Source organism: Mobula hypostoma, chromosome 10 (assembly GCF_963921235.1).
Source record: "Mobula hypostoma chromosome 10, sMobHyp1.1, whole genome shotgun sequence".
NCBI classification, from domain to species: Eukaryota; Metazoa; Chordata; class Chondrichthyes; order Myliobatiformes; family Myliobatidae; genus Mobula; species Mobula hypostoma.
Window position 1 is genome coordinate 116,477,831 of NC_086106.1, and position 22,917 is coordinate 116,500,747.

General features: G+C 40.6%; 1 protein-coding gene across 1 annotated transcript in view; it reads right to left on the reverse strand.

Moving 5' to 3' along the window:
- Window positions 1-20,725, reverse strand: part of steep1 (STING1 ER exit protein 1) — a 30,380-nt gene extending 9,655 nt beyond the window's left edge. The window contains exons 1-4 of the mRNA XM_063061443.1: window positions 20,515-20,725; window positions 18,652-18,769; window positions 17,744-17,785; window positions 15,548-15,686 (exon numbers count right to left, since the gene is read on the reverse strand). Coding sequence (XP_062917513.1) covers window positions 15,548-15,686; window positions 17,744-17,785; window positions 18,652-18,769; window positions 20,515-20,638 — 423 coding nt within the window. The 5' untranslated portion in view covers window positions 20,639-20,725. The remainder of the gene's footprint in view (window positions 1-15,547; window positions 15,687-17,743; window positions 17,786-18,651; window positions 18,770-20,514) is intronic.
- Window positions 20,726-22,917: the final 2,192 nt, after the last annotated feature.

The following is a 22,917-nucleotide window of genomic DNA, read 5'->3' on the forward strand; positions in this document are numbered from 1 at the left end:
CTTTTGATATGCTAACAAACCTAGTCGGTGTTAGCGTGGAAATCAATGAAGCTAGGGGCCCCCTGCTAAGAGAAAAAAACCATTTTGAAAAGATTAGGATGGGATCGGTCAGATGGGAGAAGGCTATTGTTTTGGCCAGGTCTACTGATAAGGTCTCTCCCTTAATCCCCGAAGGAGTAATTAAACGACTCGCACCCATGTGTTTGATTGTCCCGAGGAAATGCAAAGAACTGGGACGTTGGGTTATGTCGGTTACAATAGGGCGGCCAAGTAAACAACACCCATATTTTTTGAGTAATTCAGTGACTAAAGGGCTGATGAACACAGAGGTGTGTATTGGCAATTTAACACGGCTGTCTGAAGCCAGCTTGATAGTGAACCTTGGAAAAAATGAATTCGGCCACGCGAATGTCACTTACCTGGGAATTGTGGTGACACAGGGGCAGCTGGCAGTGATGCAAGCTACAGTGCAGGCTATCGCTGACCTCCCAACCCCGACAGACAAGAGGGCCCTCAGAAGGCTTTTGGAGATGGTGGGGTACTGCAGGAAGTTTTGCAATAACTCTGCGGTCAATACCCGTCCCCCTCCTACTAAGCCCTTGCGAGGGAAAATTGAGTCGGAATGGGACGACCCTTGTTGTTGTGGTCCGGGACAAAACCAAATGAGAGGTTACATTGGTCGCAATTCATCAGTGTTTTTGGCCACTATGAAGTTTGCTGAGTTGGAGCCTGGTCTAAGGAGTTATTAATAACACGTGTAAAAGGAACAGAAAATGTGATGACTGTCTGTCAAGGTGTTGACAGCTTCAAATTCTCTGTATTAGCTAAATAACTGTTAAAGATGTATATTGTGTATGTATCAGATAATGTAGTCATGTTTGTAATTTTTACCTCCCGGTAAAAATCCTTAAAGGGGGGAAGTGTTACGAGAATACACATAAAATTAAGATGTTTGCTGGCCTGGGCTAGCATCGGTGGCATCAGCAGTTGGTCTGCCACCTGCCCTCAGGGGAAGGAGAGATAAGGAACAATGGAGCAGCGTCTGGAGATGTGTAATGAAGGGATGTGGGAGGAAGAGCTGTCTGGAGCGGCTCCCCCCTTTGAACCCTGAACTGTTTGAAGTGATGGACAGGCGATACCCCAGCAGGGGGATAAAAAGGGACAGGTTCGCTAAGACACACACACACGCCACCCGAGGTAACGAGACCCTGGAAGCGGTGCGCTTCTCACGAGTGGGTGAGAAGTCCCAGACAACGACAAGGGTGGAAAGGTACGATCAGCGGGAACCCGGTGTGTGTCCGCCCTTGCCTGGGTGCCGGGTTCACTGCAGAGGATCGACCGCATCTGGAGGAGGGGTCACAGTCGGTGACCTCAGGTGACATCACCAAGGACCTGCCCAAAAGCTGTTTGTGAGCCATCTCGCTGGTCTGTGAGCCATCTTGCTGGTCTGTGAGTGAAGCCGTTCTGAATGATGAGTTGTTCCTATTCTATCTCTCTCTTCCCCCACGTTGTCCACCGCCATGGCAACGATTACTGCGAACTGAACTACTAAACTGGACTGAACTTTGAGTCATTTTGAAATTGGTCATTTACCCCTAGACAACGATAGAGCTTGATTGATGCTGTTATCTTAATTCTGTGCACATGTGTGTTTATCATCACTGAACTGTTGCATTTATTATCCTTTCGATTACTGTGTTGCTTGTTTCTTTAATAAAACTTTCTTAGTTCTAGTACTCCAGACTCCAACTGAGTGATCCATTTCTGCTGGTTTGGCAACCCAGTTACGGGGTACGTAACAATACCCTTTATAATTTGGTATACCTCTATTAAATCTCCCCTCATTCTTCCACGCTGTACGGAATAAAGTCTTAACATATTCAACCTTTCCCAATAACTCAAGTCCACAAGTCCTGGCAACATCCTTGTAAATTGTCTCTGCATTCTTTCAATCCTATTGACATCTTTCCTGTAGGTAGGTGACCAAAACTGTACACAATACTCCAAATTAGGCTTCACCAACATCCTTGTACAACTTCAGCATTACAATCTAACTCCTATTATCACTTTGATTTATGAAGGCCAATGTGCCAAAAGCTTTCTTTACAACCCTATCTACCTGACACCATTTTCAAGGAATTATGAATCTGTATTCCCAGATCCTTCTGTTCTACTGCACTCAGTTCTGACTGTGCGCTGTGCAAGTCCTATCCTGTTTCGTCTTCCCAAAATGCAACACCTCACATTTGTCTGCATTAAATTCAATCTGCCATTTTTCCAGCTGGTTCAGATTCAACTGCAAGCTTTGATATTCTTCCTTACTGTCCACTACACACCCAATCTTGGTGTCATCTGCAAATTTGCCGATCCAGTTTACCACATTATCATCCATATCACTGATACAAATGACAAATGGGCCCAGCACCAATCCCTGAAGCACACCACTGGTCACAGGCCTCCAGTCAGAGAAGCAACCATTATCTACCACTCTATGGGAAAGCAAATGTCTAATCCAATTTACTACCACATCTTGAATGCAAAGCAACTGAACCTTCTTCACCAATCACCCATGCAGGCTTCTGTCAACGGCCTTGCCAAAATTCATGTAAACAAAATCCACTGCCTTGTCTTCAACTTTCCTGGTAACTTCCTTGAAAAACTCTAAGTTTGGTCAGACATGCCTAAAGGCATGTTGACCATCCCTAATCAGTTCCTGCCTCTCCAAATATTTACATATTCAGTCCCTTAGAATACGTTCCAATAACTTACCCACTACTGATGTCAGGCTCACTGGCCTATAATTTCCTGGGTTACTCTTACAGCTTTTCTTAAAGAGCGAAACAATATTAGCTATCCTCCAATCCTTTGGCACCTCACGCATGGCCAAGGACGTTTTAAGTATATCTGCTAGGGCCCCTGCAATTTCTGCACTGGCCTCCCACATGGTCAAGGGTACACCTTGTTAAGTACTGGGATTTATCTACCCTAATTTGTTGCAAGACAGCAAACACCTTCTCCTCTGTAATCTGCACATGGGCCATGACCTCACGGCTGCTTTGCCTCACTTCCATTGTCCATTTCCTGAGTAAATACAGATGCAAAAAATCCATTTAATCAGAATCAGATTTAGTATCACTGGCATATGTCATGAAATTTGTTGTTTTGCAGCACAATAAAAAACTACCCTGTGAACTATAATAAGTATATATAAAAATACATTAATTTAGTTGTGCAAAAAGTGGGGAAATACTGAGGTAGAGTTCATGGGTTCATTGTCCATTCAAAAATCTGATAATGGAGGGAAAGAAACTATTTCCCCCCCATCACTGTCGGCTCCTTTCATAAATGACCATTCAGATCTTCCAGGAGAAATTTTGTGCTTTACTATCTTTTCGTTCTGAACATATCAGTAGAAACACTTGGGACTCTCCTTCACGTGTCTGCTAGAGCAACTTCATGCTTTCTTTTAGTTCATCTGGTTTCCTTCTAATTGTTCTTTTGTATTTCTCGTACACCTCAAATACTTCATTTGCTCCTTCCTACTTATACTGCTATGCACCTCCTTTTTAATTCACCAGGGCCTCAAGATCTTTACAAAACCAAGGTTCCATAAACCCCAGTGTCCTTGGCTTTCATTCTGACAAACTCTACTCCCAATATTTGAAGGCCTCCCACTTACCAAATACACTTTTGCCAGAAAACAACCTGCCCCAATTCATACTTGCCAGATCCTTTCTGATACCATCAAAATTGGCCTTTGTCCAATTCAGAATCTCAAACCAAGGACCAGACCTATCCCTTTCCATAATCGTCGCCTACCTTGTCTCATTCCTTAATAGAGATCTAGTATCGCACTCTCTCTAGTTGGGACCTCTATGTACTGATTAAGGAAACCTTCCTAAACACATTTGACAAACTCTATCCCATCCAGCCCTTTTACAGTATAGAGTTCCAGTCAATATGTGGAAAGTTAAAATCACCTATCACAACCTATGTTTCTTGCAACATGTCCTATTGTAACTTACTCCACTCCAGCCAAGACTCTGCTCCTTCAATCGCTCTTCATCTGCTCCATCCCGGTGAATCTTCTTTGAACTCTCCCTAGCGCCATCACATTCTTCCTATACCTTAGACCAGAACTGCTTGCAGTATTCCAGCTGAGCTCTGACCAAGGATTTAAGAAGATGGAGCATAATCTCCTTACTTCTGTATTTAATGCCCCAACTAATGAAGACCAGTGTCCAATATGCCTTATAGTCCATCTCCTTTGCATCTTCAAGGACTTGAAGATGCAAAAGAGATAGACCAGAAATCACTGTTTCTCAATACTCCCCAAGATCCTACCATTCATTGTGAAAATCTTAGCCTCATTAATACTTTGAAAATGAATAATCTCACATCTGTCTGGATTAAACTCTACCTGCCATTTTTCAGGTCACTCAAACACACCAATATCTCTCCAAAGCCTAAGACTAACTTCCAACCAACCAACAACTCCACTAATCTCCAACACAAGAAATTCTGCAGATGCTGGAAACCCAAAGCAAAATACACAAAATGCCAGAGGAACTCAGCAAGATAGGCAGCATCAATGGAAATTAACAGTCAACATTTCGGGCTAAGACCCTTCTCCATATTATCCGTGAACTTACTGATCTTGCCTCATATATCCAAGATATTCAAGTACATAAGCAGCACCAATTCCGTGTCACAGAAATACAGTCATAAAAATACCCTCTACCATCACTCTCTGCCTCCTATCGTCAAACCTATTTGGATGCGGTTTGACAACTTGCTCTGGATACCATGGGCCCTACTTTTTAAACCAGTCTCCCATAAACTACTACTACTAAAGTCCATAAAGGACTTTATCAAAAGCTTTACTGAAGTCCATCTCAACACACACACACAAAATGCTGGAAGAACTCAGGAAACCAGGCAGCATCCATTGGAAAAGAGTAAGCAGTCAATGTTTCAGGCTAGATTTTTGTGTGTGCATTACCCATGAGTTAGTTCATTTTACTGTTTTAACTCTCATCTTGCAAAGAATATATTGTTTCCTAACTCTTCCAATAAAAGTGTAAATCAAAGATGTAAAACTATTTGTTGAATGGTGCAAACAGTTATAGTCACATTAGCAAGCCAGAGTTGGAATAAAAATGAGACAAAGTGGCTGAAAGGAATTGTACATTGTGGCCTGTCTGTGTGCAAGTAATCATCCATAAAGCACCGAGATACATAGTACATTGATACACATCTGGAAGAGAACAGACATTTAATGTTTTAGAAAGACTTGTCATCAGATAACTTGAATGTCAAGATTACTTAATTGATGCCATGCAAACTTAACATTTTTTGAGTATGTACTGTATATAATGCATGATCTACCACTTGGCCTGATCATTTTGTTCCTTTGTGTCAGTGCTGCTGAACCTTGACAAGATCAATGTAGTTGAGATATCTTTTAAGGCTAATGTTCAGCATGATTTCAGAATTAGTTTTTGAGCAGCTGTAAGAAAATTGTTTTCAGCAAATACTCAGTTCTTAAAGAATGAATTTACTTCAATTGCACATGAATGGGAAAACAGAAAGCCAATCAGCAAACTATGAGCTGCTTCCACCCTAACTAAATCCCCCACTATTTCACTGGCCCCCAAGAACTTACAATTACTTCATTTGAAACTGTATTACGGCAGAAAACAACGGTAACAATTTCTTTGAACACTGATTGAAGGAAAAGGTAGATGGGAGACATAGGGGGCAAATAATAATCTGCTCTGTTTCCCATTTACTCCTTCAGCGTATTCTACTACCAGCAGAGAAGAATGTCAGGTATAAATTAATCATCTAGAATCTCTGCAACAGATAAAGACATCTTGGAAAACAAGTTCAACTTGTCCTGGGACGAAATCCCCCAGGTGGGGTAGGTCAGCCAAAATGCTTTTAATTATTTTTCCATAAAGCATTTTGACTGGTGTCACCAGAAAGTCTTCAAACTTAAGCCTTAGAAATCCCATATCTCCTAACATCTGAATATTCTCAAGAATGATTGAATACACTGCAGGTGGACACAAACTGCAGCCAAGAAGCACCAGCTCTCCCAAAACTCTGCAGCATTTACACAATTAAATAAATATTGCTGGAGGGTGTGTGGGTAAAGGAGGGCACTGGGGGTTAGAAGGAGACAAGGGTATGATGGAGAATTAGTAAAGGGACATGGATGAGGCAACAATAAATATTCTCCAGACTATTCACAAGTGTGGCTGAAACTCTCAAGGGTTGTAAAAGTCTTTCCATCACGTTTGTTCCTCATCTGATCTGCTGATGGAAAGTTTGGAAAATGCCAGTGATAAGCCTGCCATACACTCTAATCATCTAGATCACCTCCTCACTCAATCTTTAGGATTGTTACTCTGCAAGATAACATTTTAATCAAAAACTGCTTTTATATACAAATGTCACCCTGTTCTTTATGGAAATAAAAATCTGACAGATGTAATTGCTAGTTTAAATAAATCACAAAAGCTACACTCTCATAACTGCATTGTACTGCTCTTTTCTAGAACTGAGCCTTCCATTATCACTGCAGAACATGGAGAACATTTTGTAAAGTTATGATTGTCAAAAAAATTTACCCTTTGAAGTAAAAATAATTGAGATAACGATGCAGATTAAATACAAAAGTAAGTTTAAAAATGTAAAAGGGAAAACAAAATCCTCCTAGATCGCAACCGTCCACAGATGTTACATCAACTCCACCAATACGGAATCAAATAATGAACTTCAGCAATCAAATTTACACTCCCTCAAAAATGAATGAGAACAAAAGTCTTAAACTCAACAACCACTTTTTTGGATCTACAAACACTGCAAATTATGGTAAGGTATAACAAGAAAGAAAGATAGAAGGGCACGAGACCAAGGCATCAACAGTGCCAGAGTTAAAAAAGGAATTAAGAAGACAGGGTCATGGAGGGAAGGGAGTAGGAAAGGAAAGAGAAGTGAATAAGGATGAATAAGAAAGTGAAAATACAGACCAGACAAAACACAGCATTTGGCAGAAATTGGAGTTATTATTTTTCCATTCTTTCTAATCACTGAAGTAGTATTTTTAATAATGTTTGAATTACAGTGTAAAACATCCCAAGTTAACATTTTTTCTTATATAAAAACACTTCTGAAATATTTGACCCAGCTTAGACTCTGCCTCAAAAGAAATAATTTCAAAATACAGATAAGAATTAGATCCCATGAACTGACTTGGAGGTCGATTGTGAGAAACGTTTATCTTTAAGAAAGCAATAACTAAATGACTGAATAACATATATTATATGCAATAATACAGGGAAATATAGGGTCCATGAAAACGACAAGACCACAAAACTTTTGAAAGTTCAAGGTTTATTCTTGGACGGGGAACTTGATAGTGAACTTTCTTATTGTGCTTTCCCCTTTGTTCCACAATAATTTCTAGATAACTACTAGTTCTCAAGTTTCAAAGAAATATTCCAAAATGTACACCCTGACACTCTCACCATCAAACTGCTTCCAAACTAAATTTATCCTCTATATGGTTCCAAACTAGACTAGCTGATCTTTGATATTCCATCCTATACACATCATCACAAGAGCTCCAAGTTTAACTCCCGTCACTTTGCTATTTTGTATTCATCCCTAAGATATATCATATCCCAATGAATGTAGGCAGGCCCACAGTGTATGCACACAACCACTGCACCAGACCTGATCCATTGATGCTTTTTCACCTCTACACCCTTCACTTCTTCCTTTACATTATTCATAGTCCCCTCCTCCCATCATCAACCTCACTTTATTTCTCTACACTTGGTTCTGTTGCTCTCTGCACCAACTCTTCATTAGCCCTCAACAATAATATTCCCACACCTGCACAACGCCCTCTCACAAGCCTCCTTTTTCAGTCTCTCAAAACATCATTGTGGCCATCTTCACTCTGTATTCTTACCTTTCACTGATCTCTCTGCCAGCTCATCTGCTGTGTCAAATCATGAAACTGGCCCCTCTAACCCACTGCTTTTCCGGCACTTGGTTAGCCACCACTGCCCATATCTACACCTTCCTCCAGAATGCACGTCTATTGCAGGTGAAAGATCGAGGAAATAGTCTGTTCCGAAACTCAGCACTAATCACCACCCACTCCCTTCAAATGTAGGAGAAATATCTGTAATAGCCAAACTATAAACAGTGCCTTTACAGGATGTTGGGGGAAAATATCCCATTGGACTCATGAATTAGATGCAACCAGCTCCATCACGGGCACAACCCTCCTCATCATTGAGATCTTCAGCAAGTGGTGTATCAACAAGGTGGCATTCATCACTAAGGACCTTACCATCTGTGGCACGCCCTCGTCTCATTATCAGTATCATGGAGGAAGTACAGGTGCCCGAAGACCCCTGCTCAGGGGAGGGAACGTCGACTCAGACCATGAGAGGCCTGCATCGGGCATTTTCATGCCTTACAAGGCGTAGATTGGAAGTCTGTGTGGGGCACCACTCCTCGCACAGACTAGAGCAATGTGTGATCAAGTGCCTTGCTCAAGGGCACAAAGACACTGCCGCAGCTGAGGCTCGAACTAACAACCTTGAGGTAACTAGATGAACTCCTTAACCACTTGGCCACGTGCTTAACACAAACTTAGAAATGCTCAACAACTTAGAAATAGCCTCTTCTCCTCTGCCATCCTATTTATGAAAGGTCCCCATGAATATGATCTTGTTAATCCTTTTTATTTGCTCTAAGTATATTGTAATCTGTAGTAATCTTATGTTTTGCACTGTACTGCTGTTGCAAAACAACAAATTTCATCTCATGTGTCAGTGATTCTGAAACCAGAGGAGCTAGGAGAAACTCAAGAGTCACAATATGCAGACTCTGGTGCTCAGCACCTGAGGTCAGGTTCGAGCCAGGGCTGCCAGACTTGTGAAGCAGCAACACTATCTGCTATTACTGGCTTGGGTGAACTACACCAGCTAGAATTAAGCAACATATTAATTCTAAAATGCCAATGTCATTTTCAAATCCATGCATGGCAATACCCCCCTCTCTCTATGGCCTCTTCCCGTAGGGTATCTGCTCACTTTGACTATTCTGGCAACCTAGGCAATCCAAATTCAATTACTCCAACACCAGCATTAACCCATTCAACTCCAAAGCTTTCAGCTCTGAGGTTTCTGACTGCTATGCTCTATTATCTCTTTCCTCCTTGAAGTTAGTCCTCAAAATCCATCGGCATTAAATCCACCTCTTTCCCCTTTGACACTCGTGGATAAATATCCATGTACCACAGACGACATCCTATCAGGGTACATCATGTCTTGGTGTGACAGTTACTCTGCTCATAACTGAAAGAAACTGCAGACAGTGGTGTACATCACAGAAACCAATCTCCACTCTACAGACTCTTGTCTACACTTCACTGCCTCAGAAAAGCACCCAGCATAATCAAAGACTTCACCTGCCCCAGACATTCTCTCTTCTCCTTCCTGCCATCAGGCAGAAGGACAGTTTCTATCCTAGAGACTACTGAATGGGTCCCTAGGACAATAAGATATACTCAACCTAACAATCTGCAGCTGCACAAGGCCCTGGTGAGACCACACCAGGAATATTGTGTACAGTTTTGGTCTCCAAATTTGAGGAAGGATATTCTAGCTATTGAGGGAGTGCAGCGTAGGTTCACGAGGTTAATTCCCGGGATGGAGGGACTGTCATATGTTGAAAGATTGGAGCGACTGGGCTTGTATACACTGGAATTTAGAAGGACGAAAGGGGATCTGATTGAAACATATAACATTATTAAGGGTTTGGACATGCTAGAGAAAGGAAACATGTTCCCGATGTTGGGGAGTCCAGAACCAGAGGCCACAGTTTAAGAATAAGGGGTAGACCATTTAGAGCGGAGTTGAGGAAAAACTTTTTCACACAGAGGATTGTGGTTCTGTGGAATGCTCTGCCTCAGAAGGCAGTGGAGGCCAATTCTCTGGATTTTTTCAAGAAAGAGTTAGATAGAGCTCTTAAAGATAGCGGAGTCAAGGGATATGGGGAGAAGGGAGGAAAAGGGTACTGATTGTGAATGATAAGCCATGATCACAGTGAATGGAGGTGCTGGCTCGAAGGGCTGAATGGCCTACTCCTGCACCTATTGTCTATTGTCTACTCTGTTCTGACCTTGCACCTTACTGTCCACCTATAATGCACTTTCTCTGGAACTGTAACACTTATTGTTTTACCTTGAACTGCCGCAAGGCATTGCTGTAATTAATTGATCTACATGACCAGTATGCAAGACACGTTTCTCACCGTCCTCTGCTAGATATGACAATGATAAACCAATTTACCAAAATCTTGATCATCTCCACTTATATCTTTTATTTAATAAAATATAAAATAGTGCTTTAAAATGCTATTGTGAACCACCATGCAAAGAATTGCTACATCACAGTTGCTTTAAAAAAAATCTTGGCTTTGCAGCTATCAGAAATCCAGAAATGCATCCAAAGAACTTAATTAAGTATCTTGGGATTGTTTTACAGAATAAACAAAGACTTCCAAACTCTTCATATTTCTGAGCTAGACATTAGTTTTTCTTTTTATTTAAAACACAAAGTCAAATTAGATAACAAATGAAGACAACACTCTTCATTTGTCATATCTCAACAGAAACTAATTGCTCCCTTGTGGTAGTGTCTGCCTTTGGAACACAGATTCTCACAACAGGACAAGAGGTTTTGCCTTAGTAACTAACTTGAGATATACTCTGGACGATACAACATACATTGAATGGTAATATACCTTGGCATTTGTTGTTCCTTTTCAGTTACTAGACTTAATTCTACTATATTCTAACTGCTTTCAGATGTTCCTAACTGGTCCAACTATTCAACTATTAAAACTCCCCTGCAGCCAACTATCAATTAATGATCTTCTTCTCAAAATACAGCTTTGCCCAAGATTTTAACTTACCCTTGTTTGTTTCTACAGCTAGTTTGTGACTACATCTTGCAAATGCCTTGCATAATTTTTTGTCATGACTAATTAAATACTAAAACCACTCTGAGTTGGAGAGACCTGTAAGTAACAATGAGAGTGTAATTAACAAATCTCAGTCAAATCCCCAGAACATCCTGATCGTATTTTGACAGCTCTTAATCGGTTTTAATGATCAGAGACTTTTGTAATCAGTTCAAAAAATGATTAAAATAAAAATTGGAACGAATAAATTTATTTTAAAACACACTTATGTGATAGAAAATTTATTAAATCCAAATCAGGTTTCATATTACTGGCATACGTCATGACATGTGTTGTTTTGCAGCGTGAGCACATTACAATACATCATAAAAACTATAAATTACAAGCGTAATAATAAATAATAATAAAGGCATCCGTTAGACTTGCGAGACCATGGATCTGCACCTGGAAAGTCTTCACTCTCCAGGGCGCAGGCCTGGGCAAGGTTGTATGGAAGACCAGCAGTTGCTCATGCTGCAAGTCTCCCCTCTCCACGACACCAATGTTGTCCAAGGGAAGGGCAAGGGCCGATACAGCTTGGTACCGGTGTCGTCGCAGAGCACTGTGTGATTAAGTGCCTTGCTCAAGGACACAACACATTGCCTCGGCTGGGGCTCGAACTCACGACCTTCAGATCGCTAGTCCAATGCCTTAACCACTTGGCCACGTGCCCACACTGCATATACAACAAGCATATGTAAAAAGAAAATTAAATTAGTATAAAAAGTGAGAAGATATACTGAGATGGTGTTCATGGGGTCATTGTCCATTCAGAAATTTGGTGGCAGAGGAGAATATGCTGTTCCTGAAACACTGAATGTTTCCCTTCAGGCTCCTGTACCACCTCCTTGATGGTAGCAATGGGAAGAGGACACATTCTGGGTGACGGTGTCCTTAAAGATGGATGCCGTGTTTTTGAGGCATCATCTTCTGAACGTTTCCTGGATGCTGGGGAGGCCAGTGCCCATGATAGAGCTGGCAGTGTTTGCAACTTTCTGCAGCTTTTTCCAATCATGTGCAGTGGCCCCTCCATATCAGATGGTGATGCAACCAGTTAGAATGCTCTCCACAGTACATCTGTAGAAATCTGCGAGTGTCTTTAGTGACATACCAACTCCTACTGAAATATAGCAGTTGGTGTGCCTTCTTTGTAATTGCATCAACAAGTTGGGCCCAGGATAGATCTTCAGAGATGTTAACATCTAGGAACTTGAAACTGCTCACTCTTTCCACTTTTGATTGCTCGATGAGGACTGGTATGTGTTCCTTCAACTTCCTCTTCTTGAAGTCCACAATCAATCCCCTGGTCTTACTGACGTTGAGTGTAAGGTTGTCGCTGCGACATTACTCAACCAACTGATTTATCTCACTCCTTCTTATTGACTTTGAGTATCAATTGATTTTTTAAATGTCTTAAAATAATGATGCTTAACTACAACTGTGACTTATTATCACCATCACAAATTCTGCCAACAGTAGACTTTCTAAAGCATCTTTTGTGGTGGTATAATAATAGGCAAGGGTGTTGGCCCCTCTGGTTCCACAAGTGATATGTTAGCGGTAGTTGTTCAGAAACTTCTTCAAGCTGGCCTGGTTGAAATCTCCCACAATGATAGGAAAGACTTCCGGGTATGTATTTTTGTCCTTGCTGATTATTGTGCTTAGTTCCTCCAGTGCCTACCTGACATTGGCTGAGAGAAAAATCCCTCGGCAGATAAAATGGACAAAATTTGACTGCCAGATGTTCCAAGTCAGGTGAGCAGGACTGAGACAGAACTGCCAGGTTTGTGCACCATAATGAGTGAATCATAAAGCATATTCCCTCATCTGCCTTTAAAAGACTCAGTTGTCATAGCTTTACAGAGAATCATGAAGCCATCGATCTACAGCGCTGGTTAGAAATGGCTGGATAGCCATTTTGCCATAAAGTACACAACAGTCACTGAGTTCCTTCCGGTACAGCAATCTTGCTCTGAGGTCTTCAATTACATTTTTCAGAGATGGTACATTCGCCAGCAGGATAGTTGGGAAAGGGAATCTAAAGCCATTGCATTTCAATCGTACTTCCAGACTGGCACACCATCCCCGCTTCTGTTATCTTAAAGCAGGACTGCACTTGTGACCCAATTCTGCCTTCCAAGGTTCATCGATTTTGAGTATCAATTGATTTTTTAAATGTCTTAAAATAATGATGCTTAACTATGACTGCGACTGTGGAGCACACAAACAGTCGCCCCCTTAATGGCGCCAATCGAACTCTGAAAAGTCATTTTAAAATCTTAAAGATTTAAAAATTATTAAGATTACCAAAATAAATAAAACCTACTTTGCTGATTTCATTTATCAATCAAGCTCACTAAACATATTTAAAAGAAGTGCATCCAGCTGCTCAACTCCAGTACATTGTACTCTACCCTGGCCTCACTGCAGAGTTCAACAACGTAGCCACAGGACAGTCATCCAATCCACAGTTTGCTCCTGATTTTCACATTGTGGCATTGGTATAGAAGTCACCACTGCAGCTAGCCACCAATAAGCTGGGGGAAAAAGTTGACAAGATCTGGTCTTGTGACCTGAGATAGAAACATAGAAAATAGGTGCAGGAGTAGGCCATTTGGCCCTTCGAGCCTGCACCGCCATTCAGTACGATCATGGCTGATCATCCAACTCAGAACCCTGTACCTGCCTTCTCTCCATACCCCCTGATCCCTTTAGCCACAAGGGCCTTATCTAACTCCCTCTTAAATATAGCCAATGAACTGGCCTCAACTGTTTCCTGTGGCAGAGAATTCCACAGATTCACCACTCTCTGTGTGAAGTTTTTCCTCATCTCGGTCCTAAAAGGCTTCCCCTTTATCCTCAAACTGTGACCCCTCGTTCTGGACTTTCCCAACATCGGGAACAATCTTCCTGCATCTAGCCTGTCTAATCCCTTTAGAATTTTATACGTTTCAATCAGATCCCCCCTCAATCTTCTAAATTCCAGAGAGTATAAGCCTAGTCGATCCAGTCTTTCATCATATGAAAGTCCTGCCATCCCAGGAATCAATCTGGTGAACCTTCTTTGTACCCCCTCTATGGCAAGAATATCTTTCCTCAGATTAGGGGACCAAAACTGCACACAATACTCTAGGTGTGGTCTCACCAAGGCCTTGTACAACTGCAGTAATACCTCCCTGCTCCTGTACTCGAATCCTCTCGCTATAAATGCCAGCATACCGTTCGCCTTTTTCACCGCCTGCTGTACCTGCATGCCCACTTTCAATGACTGGTGTACAATGACACCCAGGTCTCGTTGCACCTCCCCTTTTCCTAATTGGCTACCATTCAGATAATAATCTGTTTTCCTGTTCTTGCCACCGAAGTGGATAACCTCACATTTATCCACATTAAATTGCATCTGCCATGAATCTGCCCACTCACCTAACCTATCCAAGTCACCCTGAATCCTCTTAGCATCCTCCTCACGCTAACACTGCCGCCCAGCTTCGTGTCATCTGCAAACTTGGAGATGCTGCACTTAATCCCTCGTCTAAGTTGTTAATATATATTCTAAACAACTGGGGTCCCAGCACTGAGCCTTGCGGTACCCTACTAGTCACTGCCTGCCATTCTGAAAAGGTCCCGTTTATTCCCACTCTTTGCTTCCTGTCTGTCAACCAATTCTCTATCCACATCAATACCTTACCCCCAATACCGAGTGCTTTAAGTTTGCACACTAATCTCCTGTGTGGGACGTTGTCAAAAGCCTTCTGAAAATCCAAATATACCACATCCACTGGTTCTCCCCTATCCACTCTACCAGTTACATCCTCAAAAAATTCTATGAGATTCGTCAGTCATGATTTTCCTTTCACAAATCCATGCTGACTTTGTCCGATGATTTCACCGCTTTCCAAATGTGCTGTTATCACATCTTTGATAACTGACTCTAGCATTTTCCCCACCACCGATATCAGGCAATTTTAACTGTTTCATTCTTCAGATCCTATTCATTTTGCATAGTAAAACAAAAGAGACATTTTTATCTTAACCAAGTATGCTGGAAAAATCCTGCTCAAATCCATAAAGAGCTATATTTTCAGTAAACCATACGTGCAGTAGGGTAAATAGTTAATTTAATTATTTCCTACTCCCATCCTTTCAAAAATATCTCCAGCCTGAGTAGATTACAGGAAAAACTATGAACAGGTTAGTGGCATGTTATGTTTGATAAACATACTTTAGCAAGGTCAGTCACTTAGGACATACTACAGTAAACTAAATAAACAACTATCCTTGATTATTTTCTGTATGTTTCAGTTTTTCATACCAGTTTCACCTCAAAAAGAACATTCACTGCTTAATCTAATTGCCCTGTTCACACAAACAATGATCCTTTATGTGGCCTTCATTTAGTTGCCATGTAGTGCTCAAAATATTATGAGGTGGCCTTGAACTGCTTGATAAATAAATCTGAGCGAGCTGCATGATGTACATAAATATTCAATCTCACCTTCTTTGGAGGTTCCTGTTTCTGACTATATATGCTTGTGGTACCAAACCCTTGGCCAAACTTCACCAAAGCACCATCCACGATGAAAGTAACTGGAGTGTTCTTCTGTTGGTGCTGATAAAATAGGAGCAAGCCACATCTACAAAAGGTACAAAGTCAATAGACATCTTTTCCTACAAAATGTACATACATCTGGATATTTTGATAAGGACAATGGATTGGATTTGTTAAACCACACCTTACTCCCATATAAATTGGATGAATGAACACCAAAACTCAAATATTTGAAAAATTACATTCGAATTCTATCAGTAGCCCCGGACTATGAATGTAATAAACATAGTTTAAAGAAATGAGGTTTGCAGCACACAAAGAAATACAAATGGGACTAAAGAATTGAAGGCAAAGTACTGATAAAACAAATTCAAATACCAAAATATTTTTGAAAGGTTTAGTACAAATCTAATTCACTTTTATCATTTTAGTTAAATGAAAATAAAAGTAAAATTCTGAAGTGTTACATTTTGTCAATTATACAACTAGTTCTAAAAATAAAATGAAACAAAAGACTTTACAGATTTAGTATCCATGCTCAAGTCACTTTTGATACAAGGGATAAATCCCTTCTGCATCTCCTCCAAGTTAAATAATTGGATTACATGGCAATTCTTTTGAATGATACCGGGCATTACTTTGAACAACATATTACTTGTAGTGACATACCAATGCAACGGGCAACATGGTTTTGGGCGATTGCTGAAATTATAAGCGGTCAGAATGTATCAAAATGCACTCTGGAGAGGAGATGCTGGAGATGGTGTAACGCAGGGTTCATGCTCAGCTGGGAGCTGACATCTCCCATCGGTGTTGCCTTCTGGTGTTTGACAGGTGGATTGACAAGTTGGATTGCATGCGTGCATTCAGCTGTGGACTGCCACGAACTGCACCATAAATTTGCGGGACATGTCACTCAGAGATTTGGAAAATATGTTATTTATTTGTATGGCTGTATTTTTGCTATCCGGAATGTGCTGTGTATATTTCACACCTTCGACCCAGAGGAACACTTTTGTTTGACTGTATTCATGTATGGTTGAATGATATCTAAATTTGAACTCACGTAACTTCTATAATTTACATTTTACACCATTTTACATTTTGTATAGTGAATGTTTAATTATAAAAAGTGATTCCAACACCCAATTTTAACCATTATCCAATACAGTGCTGCAATCTCTCAGACAACACTGACTGCTCCAAAATGCCATTCTCCTCCAAAGCATCTTCAGTGAATTGATAGACAACATTTAAATGGTCATGTTGCCCAAACATAGCTTGAACAACATGTTTCATTCACTGTTTATTAAATCCCTTCTGAATCCATTGGTCATGCTACTAATCACTAGCCTTCTCATGTGATGTTCAATTGTGTTCTTGTAAAATTTATGCTCAAGATAAAAATCATTTGTTTCTCTTGTGAATACCACTTATATGATGCTCTCCATGTGCTCGTGCTGCTGCAACTTTCTCAGTGTAGCTATGCAGACATGTACTTGAACATGACAATAAATTCAAATTTGACATTTGACTGTGAACTACAGTTTAAAAATAAAAAGACAGAGGATACAATATTGGTATAGCATTAGAGCAGAGGTTCCCAACATTTTTTATGCCATGAACCCCTACTATCAAATGAGGGACAATGGACCCCAGGTTGGGAAACCCTGCATTAGAGTAAACCAACAGCGTTCAAAAATGAATAAAAATTACATAAGTTCAAAATAAAATGTTATTCACTGACTTCACTGTTTTTTTCAGCCTGCATTGTTCAACCTCTCGTGGTCCCTTTTGTCTTTCTGCTCATCCACCCTTTCTCTTCAACCTAAAACTTGTTTGATTTCTAACTTTTCCTGGCTTTTATGGAAGATCAATCTGAAAAATGAACTACATTCCCCTAGACGAATGGTTGAACTGCATGAACAGTTGAGTATTTTTATAAGTTCCTAACTCTATCTACCATGCAACTGCAGCAACAACATCACAAACGAAGCAGTAGTTAATGACAAAGGATCACATCCATTACTCTTCTGCACTTTCAGCTCAGCTTAATCTATGATCACATTTCGTTTTGACTGTCTATATGTAAAATTCCAGGAGATAAATTAATGCAGTAAAGTTATAAATGCAAGTACTTACTTTCCACATTTTTTTCTAAATTGCTTCTCTATCCCTTGTGGCCTATAAATGGGGAAAAAAAAGAACAACGATCATTTTAAATAATTAACATCATTGAAATGAATTTCATGTGTGAATTTTTAAATTGAATCCCACTCCGCTCGATGAACATAATTGATGAGGTGAGCATTACTCCTGCAGCTGAATTACACACTGCTGTTCTTTTTTTTAATCTTCCAAAATTATAAACAGAATAACAATATTGATACAAAGAGATTGGAATTAACTTATTGTTGATAAACACGTACAAAAAAGACTTCAAATAATACAGGTGTAATAGACTTCCAAACTCTTAATATAGTTAATCACAAAGAAAAAAGAAATAAAAAGAAAAGAATAATGCAAAGAAAACCTCCCAAAAAATAAAACTAAATACTAAACCCAAAAAGAAAGCAAACGGAACAAGGGTGGACCAATATCTTAAATCGAATACATTCAATAATGTCGTCAACTCCGCTCCTCTATTTGTATATTTTAAGTTAATAAGAAGGATTTGGAAAAGGTCAAGTTACATCATATGGAAATGTTGAATAAACGCATTGCTATTCTTCATGGTTTTTTCTTCCTCACTCATTCTGTTATCCAAGAACTTTTTCTTACCACCTCTTGCCCACAATCATGCATTTTTCATCATTAAAACCTCTAATACAGAGGTTTCCAACCTTTCATGCCGTGGACCAATACTATTAAGCAAAGGGTCTGTGGACCCCAGATTGGGAACCCCTGCCCTAATATAGTAGTTCAACTTCAAAATTGAGAAGAGAAACCATAACTGTATCTTAACTGTAATTCTGTACTTTACGAGTTAGTGAATAGATTGACTAAAAGCTGAGACAAACTCCAATACCATTTGAATGCTTCTATCTTACCTTCGCAGGTAAATGCTCTCATCTTCCTCAACATTACAGAATTTATGAGCATGTTTGGATGCATCGATAACACGGGCTCTATCCTGTGGTCTCATGGGCAGTTTCTCCAAGTGGCAATCTGAACAAGCAAATGAAAGAAAATTACACAGCACAGTCAGCATGTCCTGGACTGCTCAGTGAATTGTGCCAGATTAATCTACGTAGAAAAGGAATTTCCACAGGCTGATCTAACTGAAAATGCATTAGATCCAATTTACCTTCGTGCCAAGTAGGTGTAGAAACTAAATTGAGTTCCTATTTTGTCCACAACCAGAAAGCCTCCCAACAGTTATCATTAAGATTTGTATCTAAAACTTAACTCAATGGTGGTATACCGGAAACATGAGAAAATCTGCAGATGCTGGAAATCCAGGCAACACAGACAAAATGCTTTAAAAACAAATAGGAATAATCGTAAAATTCTCACAGGTGTGTTCAAACTTCAGTCAGTGCAATCAAAAACAAAATGTGGCCCCTGAAAATCATTTCAACTCTTCTCAATGGTTCATCCCAATTTCTTTGGATAGTGAAAAGTGACAAATAACACTTACTGCAATAAAGAGTAGCATAGTGGAGAGCACCTGATTTATAGTGCCAGCGACCCTGGGTCAGTTCCCACCGCTGTCTGTAAGGAGTTTGTACGTTCTCCCCGTGACCACGTGGGTTCCCTCCGGGAGCTCCCGTTCCCTCCCACAGTCCAAAGACGTACTGTTTGGTAGGTTAATTGGTCATCGTAAATTGTCTCGTGATTAGGCTAGGGTTGCTAGGCAGCATGTTCGAAGGGCCAGAAGGGATTATTCCACACTGTATCTCAATAAATAAATATTACCCCAGATGAATTGTGATACATCAAGTTAAAAACAGTAAATACATTAGGCAGAGGTACTAACTGAGATGCAAAATAATTCAAAATATAAAAGAATTAGCCTTTTAGCAACACAAACCATATTGGTGGTGGAGGGAGAAAAATCTAAGGTAACAATAGCAACAACTTCAGTAAAATTGGAGAAGCTGCATTTTCATTCCCACCCACACTGCCAAACTTACAATCTAGGCTCCCCCACCAAATAAAACACCCACTCAAAATCTTATGTTTCAATAAGATACCTATTACTCTTCCAGATTTTCCAGTAAAATGGCCTTCAAACAGTTTCTCTATTTAATCCTTTTCTCATATACTGGCATGTATATTTGTGGAATCATATACATTCTGCATGCCAGTCCTCAGATTTTCTTTCTCCTCATCTAACCATCAATATAATACTTTCTCATAAGTGAATGCAATTACCTTCAAACTCATCAGATCGCAATTTGTTTTAAATTAATGAAACAGATTGCATCCCCAGCAAAAAACAAACTATAGGTCAGACAGCATCTGCAGAGGCAAATGTTTCGAATTAGGGCTGTTCATTGGGACTGACCACTTTTTTGCAATATTGTCCTTTGCCCTCTAGCTGTTACATTTTATTCTGCCTTGTCCTACCTCAATGTGGTAACTTGATCTGTATGAACCATATGCAAGGCAGGTTTTTCACTCTACCTCGGTACATGTGACAATAATAAACCATTTGCAAATCCCACAACACCACACACAAAGATGCTGTCTGACCCTCTGAGTCCCTCCAGCAAATTGTTCGCTGCCCCAGATTCCAGCATCTACAGTCTCTTGTGTCCTCACTTACACGACATTTAGCGTATCATATTAACAGCAAAAGCCGCAATCTTATGAACGGTATATTCTCACCGCCCGCCATGCTCAGCCGTCCCAACGCAATACTCGAGGCCGAGGCTTCGGGGCCTACACGGACTCCAGCACGTACTTACCAAGGACCAGCACCATCTGTCCACACAGACAGTAATAAACATGCAACGGCTTCTCGCCATCGTCGTACTCCTCGCGGTCCCGGGTGTCGGAGCACACCACGCTGCGAGACACCACCTTCGGCATCCTTCCCCTTTCGCCGCCGGCCCGTTATCCGAATAGGACCTATTCTCCTGCCGCCATGTTGGACCACGAGCCGCAGAGCATTGTGGGATCGCACCCTGCTGCTTTGGGTTGTGAACTGTGCGCGCTGCTCAAAACTGAAGCGGCCTCTTGCAACATCACCGCTGGTATCACAGCCATGGTTTCCAATACAGTATCGTGTCCGCAAACCTTATCTAAAGAGCGAAATTTATTTAGCATCTTTCACAACACTCAAAAAGACTTCACGCGCATAGAATCACTTTAGAAGACACTACAATGCTGAAAACCTGCGTATTTTTTAAAAATTGCTGGAGGAACTCAGCAGATCGAGCAGCATCTGTGACAGTGGAGGGATGGTCAAAGTTTCGGGTCAGAAGCCTGTATCGATACTGCAGTTACAGTACTTCATGAAATACTGTCGGGGCAGTGCTGCCAGGATAATCAAGGACACGACCCACCCAGCCAACACACTTTCCGTCCCTCGTCCCTCTTCCCTCTGGGAGAAGGCTTAGGAGCTTGAAGACTCGTACGGCCAGATTTGGGAACAGCTTCTTTCCAGCTGTGATAAGACTGCTGAACGGATCCTGACCCGGATCTGGGCCGTACCCTCCAAATATCCGGACCTGCCTCTCGGTTTTTTTTTGCACTACCTTACTTGCCCTTTTCTATTTTCTATTTGTGATTTATAATTTACAAACGTAAATTTTTAATATTTACTATCGATTTGTAATCCAGGAAGCGCGAAGCGCAGTATCAAATATTGCTGTGATGATTGTACGCTCTAATATCAATTGTTTGGCGACAATAAAGTAAATACTTCAACGTACGAGAACATACCAGCTTTCTGTATACTGCTATGCTCCGTTTTTAACAAGAACTATTTGAAATTAAACATAGTTCAAAGTCCAAAGTAAATTTATTATCAAAGTACGGATGTGTCACCATATACTACCTTGAGATTAATTGTATTACAGGCAATCACGGTAGAACAGGTAAATACAATAGAATTAGAGAAAATCTACACACAAGGACTGACAACCAATGTGCAAAGGACAAAGTGTGCAAACATAATTAATTAATTAATCAATCAATCAACAAATAGAACCAAAAACATGAGCTGGAGTTCTTGAAACGCTATAGTCAATAGATTGTGGGGGTGAGTGAAGTTATCCATGCTCTGACCTGACTCAGAAGGGTTAAAAGATATGGGACTATTTCTCTGGAGTTTGTATCTAAAACAGGAAACCAAAGATGTGGACTCGAGTTTCAGTAGACAACACTGATGTGATGCTAAGTGGGGGCTGCATTTTAATTGCTAATTGCAGATGCAGTCTTTTGGACAGAGTGTTATTGGTATAATTGATTTGTATGTAAAAGATCCTTTGGCATTTTGAGGTAAATATGTGGAATGGAAACATGCAAACATTCTTCTTTTAATTGTCCACCAAAACAAATTAAATCAAAATAAAATTTTAAAAGAAGCTCTTTATCACTTTGTGGACCTAGCTGTTTACAAGTTAGCTTTGGTATTTGGTTTCATCATATCAAGTTAAAGTTCAAGTTTATTATCATTCAACCATACACGTGTACACCCCCAATGAAATAATGGTCCTTCAAACCAAGGTGCACAACACGGGACATATAACTCACACACAACACATAAAGTAATATCACCACAAATAAATTAACAAATAATAAAATATTTTCCATTTGATTGACATTTAACCTAAAGTGCATTTAAGAAACAAGTCAAAAGTAAGCAGTATAGCTACCGGTGTTTCGTAAGTGATGAGACCTGGAGGCAGGTCAGTGGTCTCATGTCTGGGGAAAGAAGCTCTTTCTCACCCCCTTGTCCTAATGCTATGGTTCTTCCTGCCTGATGGTAGGGGGTCAAAGATATTGGTGGACTCACGGGAGGGATGCTTGACAATGCTAAGGGCCCTGTGTACGCAGTGCTCCTGATAATATCTGGAATGAGTGGAAGAGAACCCCACTGCTCCTCTCAGCAGCCACACAACCCTTTCAACGCACACAAAACGCTGGAGGAACTCAGCAGGCCGGGCAGCATCTATGGAAAAGAGTACAGTCGACATTTCAGGCCGAGGCCCTTCAGCAGGACAGGAGAAAAACTTTAGGGAGTAGATTTTAAATGTTGGAGGGAGGGAAGAGAGAAACACAGGGTGATAGGTGAAACCTGGAGGGGAAGGATGAAGTAAAGAGCTGGGAGATTGATTCGTGAAACAGACAGAAGGCCATGGAAG